The sequence below is a fragment of the Grus americana genome, chromosome 6 (assembly GCF_028858705.1).
Source record: "Grus americana isolate bGruAme1 chromosome 6, bGruAme1.mat, whole genome shotgun sequence".
Lineage (NCBI taxonomy): Eukaryota > Metazoa > Chordata > Aves > Gruiformes > Gruidae > Grus > Grus americana.
In genome coordinates this window covers 484,519-501,249 of record NC_072857.1, presented here as the reverse complement: position 1 = coordinate 501,249, position 16,731 = coordinate 484,519, and the positions used below count along the sequence as shown (strand labels likewise).

General features: G+C 38.3%; 1 protein-coding gene across 11 annotated transcripts in view; it reads left to right on the top strand.

The window, feature by feature from the left end:
• PKP4 (plakophilin 4) overlaps positions 1 to 16,731 on the top strand; it is a 102,248-nt gene that overhangs the window by 32,155 nt on the left and 53,362 nt on the right. For 10 of the 11 annotated variants that reach the window (XM_054829110.1, XM_054829109.1, XM_054829108.1 and 7 more), the window contains exon 3: positions 11,594 to 11,706. The exons of the other annotated variant lie outside the window; for it this stretch is intronic. In XM_054829110.1, the coding sequence (XP_054685085.1) occupies positions 11,594 to 11,706 (113 nt within the window). The remainder of the gene's footprint in view (positions 1 to 11,593; positions 11,707 to 16,731) is intronic. 11 annotated transcript variants of the gene reach the window in all.

Below are 16,731 nucleotides of genomic sequence, written 5' to 3'. Positions count from 1 at the left end.
TGAACATACAATTATGACAGCATTGTCTATAATAGATTGATACATAAGTATGCAGTAAAAAAGCATTTGTTAACATTCCCTTTCCTACCCAAGAAATGTTTTGATCTTATTCTTAGAGAAAAAACGATAATGGAATATTTCTTAATTTTAAAAAGGAGATTAGAAGCTCTTCCCCTTTCCAGTCATAAAAAGACTATTAGACATGTGGACTGTTAAGTAACTCAATTCTGATGAAAGGAAAAAATAAAATTAAAATTGTATTTAATAGTTAGTGTAACACAAACTTCAGAACTGTAGCTTAACTTTAAAATGTATAGACACATTAGAAAGAATATAAGGGGGAGGAAGATGTGAATTGTACTTCATTCTTGAAAATGATAACGTGAAAGAATTAAGAGCTGAACTGTTGCTTTTTGGTATTTTTTCTGTTGATAATAATTATGGACACTGACATACTCAACACCCTTCCTGTATGGCAGAAAGCCCAGAACAGAATATTTTCCAGTGCAGTTATTTACTTTATTAAGCTTAAACAGAAACTACTATGCTGTTTGCTATGGCCTAACTTCCTTTTATACAGGAATCTCTCTTGATTTGCAGTAGGTCTGTATTCGTAAGAATTGCCACACCTTAACTTCATTGCTTCAGAAACACTACAGTGGAAACACAATTCAGAAAAGCCTTTGTTATTACTTGTCAAATTGTGCAAGATTTTAACTTAATAAAAACTTTTAAAATTACTACAGTAGTTCTGAAATAGGTAGATAAATTTATTGAATGACATTGTTAAGCTTTCTACCATAGTGGCATAGATACAATTGTAGGAAAAGGTTGCACAAATTAGTCTGTGAACCCTACAAGCCACTTTAAATAAACTCTCCATTCGTTTTTTTTTTTCCTATGACCCCACATCAGTTTAAAGCAACTTTTTTGCCAAACTGGAGTGTGTCCTCTGAACTCTGAATAGTCTCATTGAGACAGAATTGTGAGACAGCTGTGTAAATCTCCCTTGATTATATTTTAGGAATATTCAGTTTTAGTGATTTAAAATAATGTGTGCAGAACAAGTGTAATCTGTGAAGAAATTTAGATTACTAGAACTTTGTGCTTTTCTGACAAAGTTCAAGGTTTGTTTTAATGTAAAAACACATCCCTAATTAGTGTAAATTGACACTACCACCATAACCACCACTGGCTTTGGGGTAGGGGGGATATTTCTTTTACCAGTTTAAGTTATTCTGTTTGCAGATACAACAGTTGATGTACTTTTGGATGAAAATCAAGGGAAGGACTGACTCTTACTGGTATAAGTTGCATCTCTAGTGGAAGAATTCCTTTTTGAATGCAGGGAAATCGTAAGGCTAACTGTAATGAAGTTGAAACATATTTTGGCCTTTTTTTTATTTTAGTGGATTTGATGATGGGTTGTGGGATTGGGTTGGGGTTTTTTGGGGGGTTTTGTTTGTTTGGGGAGAGGGTTGTTTTCTGTGGATTTGTTTTGGAGGTAGTTTGTTGTTGCTGGTTTGTTGGTGGGTTTGTTGGGTTTTTTTGGTTTTTTTTTTTTCCAAAACTTGTATTTAATTTCTAAAATGTTATGAAGTTTCCATGCTATAATGGATAGAAGTATCTTAGGAAATGCTGAAACAGGTTTTAAGTAAAACTAAAACATTAAAATATGTTTGTCTATATTTCTGAATCCTGAGGAGTATTTGGATAAAAGTTTAGCTGAGTTCTGTAGGGAGTCTCTTATCCGTATTAAAAGTAAGTTGAGTATTTTCATGCTAAAATAACAAGTTGTTAAAAATTGTAGGGGCAACATCATAGCAGTTAATTTTTTCCGGGGCTGTGTTCAGCTCCGGGGTCCCCAGCACAAGAAGGACATGGAGCTGTTGGAGAGAGTGCGGAGAAGGGCACAGAGATGATGCAAGGGCTGGAGCACCTCTGCTGTGGAGACAGGCTGAGAGAGTTGGGCTGGTTCAGCCTGGAGAAGAGAAGGCTCCAGGGAGATCTAATTGTGGCCTTCCAGTCCCTGCAGGGGCTCCAGGAAAGCTGGAGAGGGGCTGGTGCCAAGGGCAGGGAGTGACAGGCCAAGGGGAATGGCCTGAAGCTGCAGGAGGGGAGATGGAGATGGGATGTGAGGCAGAAATCCTTCCCTGTGAGGGTGCTGAGGCCCTGGCACAGGGTGCCCAGAGAAGCTGTGGCTGCCCCTGGCTCCCTGGCAGTGTTCAAGGCCAGGTTGGATGGGGCTTTGGGCAACCTGGGCTAGTGGAGGGTGTCCCTGCCTGTGGCAGGGGGGTTGGAACTAGGTGGGCTGGGAGGTCCCTTCCCACTCAACCACCAGTCTGTCAGACTGTGATTCTAATGTAGGGGCAGCTAGTTGGCAACTACTCCAGATTGATTTGTGGAATCACTGCTACTTTACACGTGCAAGCTGTCTGCAGCTGAATTTGGAATGGATTGCTGCTGAACTGGCAAGATTAAATGGGATCATTTGGAATTGTGAATTTCCTGCTTAGCATGTTAGTTTTCCTTTTCAGTGATTGGGCTGAGAGAAAAGGTCTCACAGGGAAAACTACCCATCGATCCAATTTTCAAAAGTAACATGAATATGCTGGTTTTCTTCGCTAAGAGAGAAGCACTTGCAGCAGTGGCAGGTGGTTTTCTTTTTGTTTCTTTGTTCTTTGGTCTAGTTGTTTTTGTCACCTAAAGATGGACAACTTTTCACCTTTTCTTTTGTAAATAGGTGACGATAGAGTAAGAATGATTAGATATGCTTTTGGATGAATAATCATAAATCTCTTGGATTTTCCTAAGTTTTTTTTCCTAGAAGCTTTCACTTCTGTTCAACACTTCAGCAAAATCTTTTCCTTTTGTATAGCTGTATTGAACTATATCATATATTTAGAAAGCGTGCACTTTACTTTTCTCCCTTCTTTAATAAGTACAAAATTCTTGAGATGTTTTATCAGGGTTTGCAGGGGGGAAGGCAAAACCCTAACTTTTTCAGGTGGAAGTGGAGGAAAGAATGCATTCTTCATCCAGCAGAAAATTTATTATTCAGTGTTTAAAACCTTCTTTACTAGAATGACAGTATTTTGATATTAAGTTTGGGCGATTTCTTTACCAGTTCAGTTATGTAGTGCTTTATATCAAGTACTCTGTAATCGGACTGTGTAGGCATGTCATTTCAACAAGATACCTGAAAAAAGACTTACTAAATGTACTTTCAGTAATTAGGCACAAACGTTGAACATTCCAACTTTGATATTCTGATTTGCATGCATCTAGTGATAAATTAGGTGGATAAATGCATATCGATTCTGAAGTGAAGGCTGTACTTTTTATTAAATGGACTTCCAAGCTTTGTGTGAGTGAAACAAAAAATCTTCGTCAACATTTTCTGAATAACTGGAGGAGCTGGGTTTTTTTCCACTTCTCTTAACATTGTGTTCAATTGCACGGGTCTTCCTTAGTTAATCCCCGAACTTTGAAGTTTACTGTTTCTGCTGTTGACAAGCATTTCCAGGTTTGGTGAATCTAGTCTGAGAAGTCGACTTCCCAAGGCTCTTATTCTAGGACAAAATATATGCCACTCCTGTCTCAGATGAAATGACTAACTCGTTTCCTTAATCAAAATTCTGTGTAGTCCTTTATTCATATGAAGGTCTAGAAATTAATTTTTCTTTCTAGCATGTACTGTTAGGCTTCTGAGGAGAAACTCCCCTTGAAAAAGATCCTGCCTAGAACTGTGGGTACCCCTGAGATATACTGGAGTATTTATACCTTTTGTAACACTTCTATGTTTAGATTACCAGCCTATCTACTGAGCAGCAACTGAGCTCTAATCACCAGCTGGCAGAACAGTATACTTGGCTTCTGCACCAATTTAAAACCCCCTAGCATTGTAACAAAGAGTTTCCAAAGAGGATGCTGCTCAAATGTCGTCAGTGAATACCTCAAGTGTCATTCTTCCTTTCTACCACTGACTAGGAGTAAGCTTTCTATGAATTGCTTAAATTTTGATCCCTCATCAGCTAGAGCAGCACTAAACTGTTTTACCAGGCTAGTGAACCATGCAGGCATAAAAGTATTAAGGGCTTTAATGGTCTACTGCTGTTGAATACAGAGTAAGCACGATCAGCCAATAATTGTAGCTGTGTCATTTCACATCCTGTAATCTGTGGTTCGCTTTACCCTGTCCAATTTTTTATCTTTTGTCTTCTATTTTGGAAGATACTGAGATACTGAAAGCATGCAAATGCAGTTGTGTGCGTGAGTAAACTATAGTTTTACAGAAAATGTGAAGGTTGATCTAATATGGTTAGTTAAAAGTACAGGTTTTTTTCCTGTAGAGAAATTAAAATTTTTCCTGGTAGAGAATTAAAATAGTAGGTCACTCCAGTATGATATTCATGTTGGAAAAACACAGTATTCAATGTGTTTGCTTGATCTAGCTCTGAATTACAGCAAGTGGAAACATGTAGAACTCTGCATAGATTAGTGCAGGAGGTATAAATGCACCTAATTTTGTCTGTCCTCTTTGTTGCACATTTGTATCATAGAAATGTCCAAAATGTAATTGCCTTTTCTTTGGCACCGTTTGAACTTTCCTAGGCAACGGGAGTTGTGTGGCTCTGCACTGCATGTTGCAGTTGAATGAGAAATGGTAAATGCAAGGTGAAAGTATTCCTCTCATGTAGGCTATGCTTTCTTAGATCGACTCAAACTACTGGAAGAGGCTCAACTGAATTGTTCAACAGGCAAGATATTTATGATTAGGAAAACATTTGGTAGTTAAGCTTACAATTACATTCTTAATATTTGACAAAGACAGTGACTTTTGGCAATTGTAGCAACTTGGTATATCCCAGTGTTACTACAATTTGAAATAACATCCCATCCTAGCCCTGTCTTCTATCACAGCAACCATTGAGAACTGTAGAAGCCGAGAAGCTGCAAGAGCCACATCTCTCTGTCAAGGCATCATCTCTCTCAGATGTCCCAACTGCCCAATCTTGGTCTGACTAGCCAGACACGTACCATTCAAAAAGAGTTTGTGAGTTGTCTTCACTGCTTTGTGCCGTTCCTGCTGATTCTTGCATAGTTGTCACCAGAAAACCTTCGGTTAGCCAGTTGGACCACTGTTTGTTTAAAGTTATCTGTGTTTTGCCAGAGGTTTTCAAATCACAACAGGGCAGGAAGAAAGTTATATTTATTTTCAAAATTGTGCATGTAGTCTCCTTGTTCTCATCCATGTTACTGAGGGATAAAAGTTCCTCATAAACAAAAATGAAAATGTTGGATCTCTGCAACGTGGCATCATAATGAGATGCAAATAGGAAGCACAGAGTTGCCTCAACCTTTTATTATCCAAAGCCTGAAGCAGGAGAATGACAGTCTTCATGGTCAGTCATACAAATTACGTTCCCATTGCTTATCTGGTTTCAAATGTTTTCTGTGAATAGCCCAGCATAGTGTGGTGGCAGTTGTTTTCGCTTGCCAGGAAGCCACAAGCCGGTCAGAGGTGCTCGGCTTTCAAATGACAAGTGACTGGTGTAAGTTGTCTCTTCTGTGTCTTGTGGTGGTGAAGACCTTGAAGTGTGTTCTTGAGTGGGATCTAGACACTGTTGCAGATGAAGTATTGTTTGGCACGCAGAGCCTGCCAAGTACGAGCTGTTGTTGGTCCCCTGGGGTATGCACCACAAGGTCGGCACCCCGTGCGGGGTTGGTTCCTCCTCTGGAAACTTCAGCCTCCAAAAGGAAATTACACAGCTCAAAAATTTGATGGGTTTTCGTTTTCACTCATGGAAGTTTGCCTGCAGTCTGCATGATCGCCTTTCCAAAGCAAGGTGCTTTCTTTTTCTTGAACTATGTATGTGCTTCCTGTTACTAAAATGTAATTGTATTTAAAGCTGGTAAGTTTTGTAACTTCGTGTAGGTTGTGAATACAAAACCTGTAGTTTTATAAGGTGATTAAGTAGTTACTGCTAAACAGGTGAATAGAATTATAGGGCTTTTTTTCCCCCTCATTGTATATTGGATAATTTTGAAAAAGAGTAGCTCTGGCCAAGGCATTGTAGTGTGTGTGTTTCAGAAGATTTGGTTGGTCCTTTTGATGCAGAATGGCAGCATATTCTGTAATCTACATCCACAACTTTAGTATGTTCTGGCCGCATAAATGTTCTTCTGCAAATGAAAACAAACTTATTAATTGTTTTATTTGGCTTCTGTCATGCCATTTTGTCACATGCCAGTAGTATAAAAATCAGTTAATACCGATTTTCGCCTAGGGCAGCAGCTTCTCTCTGTTGCTGGCAGCCAGCATTGTATGGGAGCATCCTGTTCAAGGAGCATGCTCTCCCACTACTTCCAGAGAAGCTGCCAAGAGAAACAAATTCAAATAGATTCCTGCAAGAAGTAGTATACTGTCTGATAGATAAACATGGTGGTGCTAGGTATCCAAAGTGGTGTAAAACACCATTACAAGGAAGCCTAAACTATGGAGATGATCAATGCACTTATTTAGAATTGATTAGGACTTAGTTTTCTGTAATACTATGATTTAAGATAAAAAAAAGGCTTAAAACAAGATGTATTCCATCTGTAAAGATGCTACCTCTAAAATTATCCCTCATACGTATTTATGCAGGTATTTAAGACACATCAACTACAGCTGCAGATATCAAATTTCAGAAGAGACATAGAAAAGTCAGCACTCATTGTTTCAAAAAGTATGTAAACTTTGCTACTTCATTGGGACCATGGGCTGCAACGCATGAGAACTTTACTCAAACTAGAAAATAAAAATGAAATTTTTTTGATGCTTTGCCTGTACTTGCAAAAATACATTAGATCTTCCTAACCATCAAAATGATTTTAAAATGGCATGCCTTTTACACCTTTGCAGTTCAGTGCACTGTGGGGTTTTTTGGATTTTTATTTTTTTTGTCAGCATCAAAACTGTAAAGTTATGAAGAATACTGTAAACAACCGATGGTGTTGGTCCAAAATCAACAGTGCGAGTACCTCATAAGAAGTGGCTGAACATAGCGTGGTGGTTTTTTTTCATCTTATTTCTACTTAGCACAGTTTTTCTGATAGAATATGAGCAATTTTTGCACTGAACCTCACAGCAGGTATGACATCTCTCCCATTGTAAGTAAGGATCAGATTTGAGACCATGTGAGGAACCTGAACACACAAGTCCAGGGGACCCAATGAAATGCATCCCAGGGTCCTGAGGGAATTGGCTGATGTAGTTGCCAAGCCACTGTCCAAAAAATTAGGTATGGGTCAGCAGTGTGCGCTTTCAGCCCGGAAAGCCAGTTGTATTCAGGGCTGCATCAGAAGATGCGTGGCCAGCAGGTAGAGGGAGGGGATCCTCCCCTTCTACTCTGCTCTTGTCAGACCCCACCTGGATTCAGCTCCGGGGTCCCCAGCACAAGAAGGACATGGAGCTGTTGGAGAGAGTGCAGAGGAGGCCATGGAGATGATGCGAGGGCTGGAGCACGTCGGCTGTGGAGACAGGCTGAGAGAGTTGGGCTGGTTCAGCCTGGAGAAGAGAAGGCTCTGGGGAGACCTTAGAGCAGCCTTTCAATATATAAAAGGGGATCGTAAGAAAGACGGTGAAAGACTTTACCAGGGCCTGCAGTGGCAGGCCAAGGGGAATGGCCTTAAGCTGGAGGAGGGTAGGTTTAGATTGGATGTGAGGAAGAAGGTTTTTTTACCATGACTGGAACTGGCACAGGTTGCCCAGAGAAGCTGTGGCTGCCCCTGGCTCCCTGGCAGTGTTCAAGGCCAGGTTGGATGGGGCTTTGGGCAACCTGGGCTAGTGGAGGGTGTCCCTGCCCGTGGCAGGGGTGGCACTGGGTGGGCTTTAAGGTCCCTTCCCACCCAAACAAGTCTAGGATTTGAAATCTCACTAATCCTATTTTTTTTTCATTGCCTGAAATTCTCAAAAATCCGAGGTGATTATTGGAATTGGGTGGACCTTTATTTTCCAGATGAAAAATTTAAATATACTCTGAGGAGCTCTCAGGGAGGGTGGGAAGGAAACTATATAACTATTAACACTGTATAAAGAAAGCACATTGAGAAATGAGAAAAATACAGCATATCTTCCACTTTCTTTTTCTGTATTTTATCTTGATCCCTTTTCTGTGCTGAAAAAATATAGTATTTTCTGTAGCTGTTACAGTTTTGTAGTGTTTTAGAGAAGACTTCTTTTGCATTGGTCATTCTTTCAGTTTCAGTGGGGCTTTTTTGTCTTTTAAACCTGTAATTGTTTTACACTTGTAAAATGTAAATCATTATTGATTTTTCTGATTATTTCAATTAACTGGTTCACCTCTTAAGCATCTTTAGGACAGAATTGTATGACAAATGAGTTTTAAAAGCTGTGATCATGTAGATGCAAGCTTGGTTGATAAGAGGGAAAATAAAGTCTGGGCTTGTGTATCTGATTTCTGCCATTGTAACTGTCGGAACTGGAGTTTTGTCCTGTTTCCTTTGTTACATGTTCCTTTTTAATTCATTCACTTTATGTAAAAAGGCTTTCTAGACAATGTCAACGTTTTTGTAGGATTTGGTAATTTACTCCAATTTTTTCCTGGAATGCAAAATGGCAAAAGTTGCCTAGTGATAACATTTGCCTTATAAATTGCCCTCCTGCATAAACGCACGTGAGCTGGTGTAAAGGGCTCTGTTACAGTGCAGGAGAAGATAGCGAAGGGAGGAGAGAGCTCAGACGAGTGTGTATTCATGGCATGTATGAAGAGTGTTTTCTAGAATAATGTTATTTTCATTAATGCCCCTGCCTGTAATGAAAAGGCAAATTAATAGAGGTTGGTTGAATGGAAGCAAATAATGGCTAACATATGTTTTATTTTATTAATCTGATTAAAAGATCAGTAAATAACAATAGGCATCTTGAGTCTCGTGTTCAAATTCATAGTTTGTATTAATGGCATTGCTATTTAAATATTGATTGAAAAGTAAGGAACAGGAAATGGCTGTAAACATAAATGTTTTATGTTATTTCTGCAAACAAGCAGTGCAATACTGTTTATTTTAAAGATTTGTTTGTTACATGCTATATAATACATCGTGGTTTACTTGGAAGAAGCTTGTCGTGTTGACATTTGCTTCAAAACTTACAGAGCTTCAGCATCTGAATGTTTTTTGAAACTCACAGCACTCTCCACTAGCATGTTAATGACTGGCTGGTGAAGCGGCTTTCAGATGGATGTATTATCTATATTCAGACTTAGAATTGGAAAATAAATTCTCATTTTATATTTCTTTGACCTTTTTTTTGCTTAATGCACTCTCCCTTATTTTCTCTCCAAAAGAAAACTCCCCACACGAACTGACTGGGTGCATGTGTACCTCTTTGGTGTAACATAAAGTCAAGTCATGCTCAGACCTAGCATCAGGCTGTGACAACTGGGTCTCTGCTGCTGGATGCAGTTACATGTCGTGCAATATTCTGATATTGTTCAGAATAATTCTTCTGATATTATTCGTACTTTCTAGTCCATATACGGGCCCATGAGATTTGCTGTAGTCTGCAGGTTATCATGCTCATGAGGTTTTTCATATCAGGGCTCAGGATTAAAAGGATTTAGCTTTAGAATTCTGTCTAAAAGCAGGCTTTAATAAAATCCAAGTTTAGGACATATGTCCTAAAATGCTCTTTCATGTCTGAGCATTGACTGTGCTCAGCTTTTCTAATGCTGAAGCTTGACGGCTTAGATGCCAACCTAATGGAAGGGGTGGTCAGGAGGAAGTTGAGGACCACATCTCCCTCCCGCTGCCTCCATTGTTTACGTATTTATTTTTAACAGAACTAAGAGTATTCTGTTCTGTTGAACTGTTCTTAGTAGAGCAATAGTAGAAAAATGCAGTCTTGTTCTGTGGATGCTTGTGTCCTGTGGCAGTAGCGGGTGAGTTCCACATCCTGGAGGCAAATGGTTTTGTTGGCCAATATTTAGAATACTAGGGTGTGTTTATTCAGTTTGGTTAGTGAGCTCTGAGAAATGATTGAAAGTGTCTGTAATTCCTTGTACAGTGGCTTGTGTGGCCTGTCTTCAACAGTTTGTTGTATGGAGCTCGAATCGGACTTTGAGCAGTAGCTTGGTTGGGGTTTTTTGTCATCTAATACAGAGTTCGGCAGTGTGGCAGCTGCTGTTTGACTTAGTCCTCAACTGGCTTCCTAATGAAATCAGTGTTAATTAGCCTTCTGTTTGGGGGTTCTTGGAGGTAATCTTATTGTGTTGTCAGTAGGAAAAACTTCATCCCTACTTCTGCAAGGTAAATCTTGGGTGTAGAGTATCTTTTTACTACACTGTTACTCTGACCTCTCTTTTGCACTGCAGCGAAGCCCTCCAGGACTGGAGCCGAGAGAGGCAGAGAGGTACTTGCAGGCTGCCAAAAGCCATAGGGTGCATTGCTGAACCCCACTTTACCTTACTGAAAAGGTGGACAAACTGCAAGTAGTAGAGAGCTCTTTCAGGGACCATCAATCAAAGTAAAGCATTTAAGCCTCGTTCCATGTAGTGTAAGGTGTGAAAGAATAGTTTGCATTCACTATAATCTATGAGCGAAGGTGGCTTTTGTAATGTGGCAAGCTGTGCAACTACTGTGTAATACAATTACATGATTTACATTCAGAAAAAACCCTCCTATTAGTAATTTGCTCTTTAATTTTAAAGGAATGCTTCTGTGCTGTATTTGACTTTTATATAAGACTTGTTTCATCAGATTATTAAATATTGGTGTTCATCTATTTTTAAATGGTATTGAACAGTTTAAGTAAACTTCAGGGAATGTAGAATATCAGTTTGACAAATAATACAATTGCTTGATAGAATCCTCTTCTATCATTAACAAAAGCTAACTGGGTGAAAACATCACTGATATCCCTTGATGACATAGCATAGATTTCAGAGTATCATGTTTATAGAAAATGTTTCCGGATTTTAATAACACACAAACATTCTGTGCAGCACTTGTATTTCCCATGTCTTCTGAGCATTATGTTCCAAAAGCCTTTTACAAAGGCTGAGGTTTAGTACCTTTGACCAAGAAACGTAACAAGAGCTGAAATCAGGAAAGGTGAAATAGCACGTCTCTACCCTCAGCCAGTTTGAAATAATAAATTTTAAGGTTTTGAATACAGAAGTCAGAACATAGCGTAGCTTAGGATTTGAAGGTTTGCAGCTGGAAAGGTTAGGATACAGTATTTTCCAATATACCTTGTTTATAGATTAAATTGAAGACTGACTTTATAGGCACTGATTTTGTTAGATTGTGGCAACATAAGGACACTCAAAAATTTTAATTGCAGGAGGAATAAAATCCAGAAATGCTTAAACATGTTTTTCCTTTTGTAACAGGTGATAAGTCAATATTTGCATGAACCACTGATTTAAAGAACCATTACATTCCCACTTTAATCTTCTAATAGTTTATTCCACTAAGGAAGAGTCAAAGCAAGAAACATGATTGTGATGAAACAGTGATTGTTTCAGAATTAATCCACACCCATTTTTTTAACACCAAGAATGCTTTTCTTTTTATTTTGAAATTTCAGGAGCTCCAATTTCAAAGACTTACCAGAGAACTGGAAGTGGAAAGGCAAATTGTGGCTAATCAGCTAGAAAGATGTAGGCTTGGAGCAGAATCACCAAGTATCGCCAGCACAAGGTACAAGTCCTGATGACTTTACTTTCATATGTCCCATAAATTAAAAGGCTTCTTAGTGATGCTTATGTCCTACATACATATATTTTCACTGATAGCTGTTCACCTTCCATTAATATCTGAACTATAAAAAACCGTGCAGATTTGCTATAAAGAGTTATGGGACAGCTTAAAGAGGCCTCTCTAAGAATTGATTACATATTCAATAGAGTGTATGTAAAACTTTAATTTCTCTTTAAATATGTCGAATTTTACTTTTAAGATTCAGCCAAAGAGAAGTACAGTAGAGTTATACATATTTGTATCAACGTAACAGTGCTAGTTAAATGCAGTAATGGGGGTTTTTTTGTTGTTTTGGTTGGGTTTTTTTTCCTGTATTAACTTATGTAGTTTCATCCAGGTTTTCTGAAGTACTTTCTGTTGTTACATTTGTTTTCAGGGAACATCTTGCTATAAGTGTATTGTTAGCATATTTAAATAGTGTGAAACATACCTAATACATTTCACATACAATGACAATAACTATACCAAAGCATTTTGTTAATATTTGAGCTGTAACTAATATTCTGATTATTTATTTTATTTTAATTCCTTAGCAAACTTCTAAACTCTGAATGTGTTTGGGCACTCATTCATCTCAAGCATATCAAATGATTGGTCACTCTTGAATCTGAAAGTCTTGATAATGCATTCTCTTATGAACCATTCATACCTGCATTTCAGGTTACAGCAAACTTCATGTTGGCATGTACATAGAGAGTATGCTCTGAACATTATTATTTTTTGCCTTAAATACTATTTGTTTCTATATTCTGTCAGCAGTAAACTTGAGTATCATTCTGAAGTGTTTCCTCCTGTGGCCATAATAAATATTTCTGCAAGTTAAATGGAAAGATTTTCCTACAAAAACTTAAGAAACAGGAGGTGATTATTTAAAAATAAATTTAAAAAATCCAGTGTACCAGCTACCATAGTTGTTTCTGTACATCAGACTACTTGACCCAAGTTGTCATTTGACAGTATTGTTACTACCATGAGAACTTTCGTTTAAGAAACTTTGAAATATTCAGAAATATTCCTTGGACAAGATGACTATTTTATACCCTTCATACTTGTCTATCTTCCCTCTGGATCCAAAATTTCTCCAGCTGTTACTCATATTTTGTTTTGAAAGCTAAAAAAAGTTAATTGCTATGGAAGAATAAGTAAAAAGCTTCAGTTATTTTATGCCTCCAACCACTTTTCATTCAATTTTGAATGTCCATTTTCAGTTAATTTGCCTGAGTAATACAAAGGAAGAGGTTGTTCTACATCCCAACTCCAGAGAATTTCACGTACAAAGAACACCAGAGTTAGCTTATCCCACAAATAATACTGTGTAGGTTTTGAAATAATGTACAATTACCAGTATCTACACAATAAGTTAGAACCTATACTACTATCATTTACCAAAATGGAAAACATAATTTATAGCATCATGGAGTAATTTCTTCTTGTGGTTACTTCCTTATGGCTAAATGATATTTATTTGTATTTATAAAAAAAAAGATTATAAAAGTTTAGGGGGAGAAAATACTAGCACGTCAATTGATTTGTAGTATACTTTGGTACGAGTACATTTGTGAATCTAGATAAACTCTTCAAGTGCTTGTTTTCTGGGCCATAAATTTTCCATAGTTATTAATAAAATATTCTAAACATTTAAAATAAAAGCCTAATTATAGTCTTTGTTCTTACAGACACTTCTGTATTCTGACCACTGTTCTTATTTTTCTAAATTTTCTTATCTCAGCTGAGTCTGGTCCTGTATACATGAGAATGCTATACTACATTACTTTTTTACTGAGGGACATGGGATTAAAACTTGACTTAGACAATATGTTCTGAGATCTGTGTGTCCTTGGTTAATTCTTTACTTACTCTTTAACGTGGATATCCCTTTTAAGAGATGTGTGAGAAGCTGAAGAAAATAATATCCGTATTTGAATTAGATGCTTTCATTTCTTCACAACCAGTTGTTTCCAGTGTAGTTAGAAGAGTTGTTGAAAGAATGAAGGTAAAACAATCTCTTGGAGCAGTATCACAGCAGACACAAATATAGCAGCAAAATTTATAGCCATAAAAAGGTACTTGTGTTTCCCCGAACTAGGTGATGTAAATGTTTTGCTAAGACAAGAAATTAAATAAACACGAAGAGGGCATGGAGACAAGACTTGGAAACTGAATGCTGTGTTGAGAGATGGGTCATGAAGAGCTAACAGCCTGCTCCCAGAAACACAAAGAAGTTAAGCATTTAGAGAGCAAGATGATGTTTCTCCTAGCCAGATGTAAGAATTGTCTGAGAGAGTCCTGCATATAAAAAAAACCCACACAAAACCAAAGCAATGACAAAAACTAGAAAAGCAAGCAAAACTAAAGCATAAGATGTGTATGCCTTTTTATCTTTTGTTCAAGGTTTCTGTCCCTCAGGAAATCAACAATGCTTTGTTTCAAAGATAGTGCTTTAATCTCCTTTAATATGGTTAAAACCTTCGGGAGCATTTCGTTTCAGAGGTCCAGCTGAAGGTTTTGTTGAAGTCGGTGGTCATAGCAGTGCCTCTGACTTACCCACTTCTAAAGTGGATTCCTGCAAGCCGGCATTGGCCTGGAGGTGGTGCTGCTTTGCAAAAGAGATGCTGACAGGAAGTCGCAGGTACTTTTGCATACGCCTGTCTTGGTAGTTGCAGCTTGGGCTTCAAGCTGTTGTGGGTGTCAGTCGAGTCATCACTGAGCCAGCTCATCACGCAGTTGCACAAGTCGTAGTAGCAGCTGCCGAGGGAATGGGGAAATGCGACAGCACTACCTTAAAACAGCTTCAACTTCCTTGCAGCTAGTACGTGGAGCTTCTCAGCTAGTCTTCCTGGCTGTGAGCCCAAACACTAGCATGGTATGAAGTGCAGGCCATGCAGATGTACACCTGGATAAATCCATCTGGATTTATCTATCTGGAGGTAGGCACTGGTGATCAGACTGTCACCTACTTGAGCGCGCCTGAGAAGGACTCCCATTTCAGAAGCGTGGTTCATTCTGTTACTGCTAGTCCTTAAGAAATGTGTGTATTCCTTTGTACGCATGAACAAAGCAAAACAAACAGAAGGTACGTGTAGTTTCGGTTTGTTAGTCTGTTGTCCACCTCTATTACAAGTATATTGTAAATGCAAGTAACTCATGGGAGTAGTTGGCTGTTTTGCTCTCTTAAGAGGAGTGTGAAAGGTGAGAACGAGCAGGTCCTAAGCAGTTGTAGTGTAATGGGTGGAGGAGGAAGCGCTAAGTCAGCTGCAGGCCTGAATTCCAATACGGCTTTATTTTTGTGTACCTGTAGCTTACTTGCCTATTAAAATTATTTCTTCTCATAATTATTTTTATAAATGGGTATTGTGCTCAGCACTTCTGAGATCTTTCATGGCATCCTGTACACTTTCAAACCTCTTAAGAGCCTAAAATGATACATGATTAGTGTTACATGCAAGCAGTAAATATTTTTACCCGCATTATACGCTACAAGATGGGAGAAGATAGCCTGGGAAAAACAATGCGAGCTTTCAGTTGTATCTCTTACTTTCGTTTCATGCTAAAACATGCACAGGTTTCTGTGAAGAAGCCACTGGGCTGTTCAGCCTCCCATACAAACAGATACGGCACTGCAGCTAACTTTCATCTCGGTGGTGGCGTATGTGCTGACGCGGGTAGATGGCAGTAGGTACCGAGGGTCAGTAGTCGGGCTCGCTTTATCAAGCACGTTGCCTAACCTCTCAGGTGAGAGTTGGCTGTATGACTCGCACAGCTGACTAATTCTTCTTGTGAGTTATCTGTTGTGTGTAACTCATGAAAACTGTGGTGTTGTGAACCAAAAGGCTCATACTTAGTAATTTAATTGTAAAATACCACACTTGTAATAGCAGCTTGTCACAAGCACTTTAACAACAGAAAAGTATATAAGTGGCACGCTAGACTTCATCAGCATGCAAGTCCTTTTGGCAGTACAGTAAATAATCAAAAAAATGTTAATGCTTCAAGTACTGAACGGTCAGTTTGTGTAATAATGTGCCTACATGAAGTCTTCTGAGTTTTGTAAAAGTAAATTTATTGCATAGCTACTAGGATGGTTTTTTTTCTCTGCTTTACATAGCAGATAATCTTCTTTTCCCAGTGCCAGCTGAAATACAATGTGCACTTTCTGTAGTAGTAGAAAATATTCCCAAGTGATGTAGTAAAATATTGCACTCGGTGATTGAACACTGTGAACTTTGTGAGATGACCATGTATTGCATTTCATGGTCACACATTTTTTTCTCGTGAAATGGTCGAATGCTTATTAAGAGTGTAAACAGAGCAAGTAGTTTTACTTGAAAGCCTGCTCACCATCGTGTTAAGCTCTGTAACTTTTGTTCCACTTGAGGAGCAGTAACATGCGAGACACTTCCAAACCGTGTGCCGCCCCCACGCTTGGGCATTCCACGGCATGCAGCAGCAAGTTTATCCCGACAAGATTGTTCACGGTGTAATTATCCTTACAGAAACTAATTTCATTTTGTTTGTATGATGTATCAAATATCTCAGCACTTCCAAAAGGTATATTTGAAATGGCTTTCATGTATTGCAATACATGTCATCCCCAAACTTTCATGGCAAATTATAAGTTCCGTACAAATTACCTTTAGAAATCAGTATGTGCTTTCGGAGCAGGAAGAGGGAAGGAATCACAGTAATTTAAACTATTTATTTATACTAATATTACACTTATTGAAATTTGAAAACAAATCAATTAAAGGGCTACATTTAATTTAAAAGTGAGAAAGAAAAGATATACTTAATTTTCATTGCAGAGCTTCAGCATAAAAGCAGAGCTAAAATGTATTTGACAGAATTTAGCTAAGTAGTGAATAATTTTAAATCAAGATCTTCTAGTTGATCATCAAAGAGCTGTTGGAAGATATTTTGGGCACAGATAGTAATAGTCCATTTATCCCAACAGTTCAGAGGAAACGA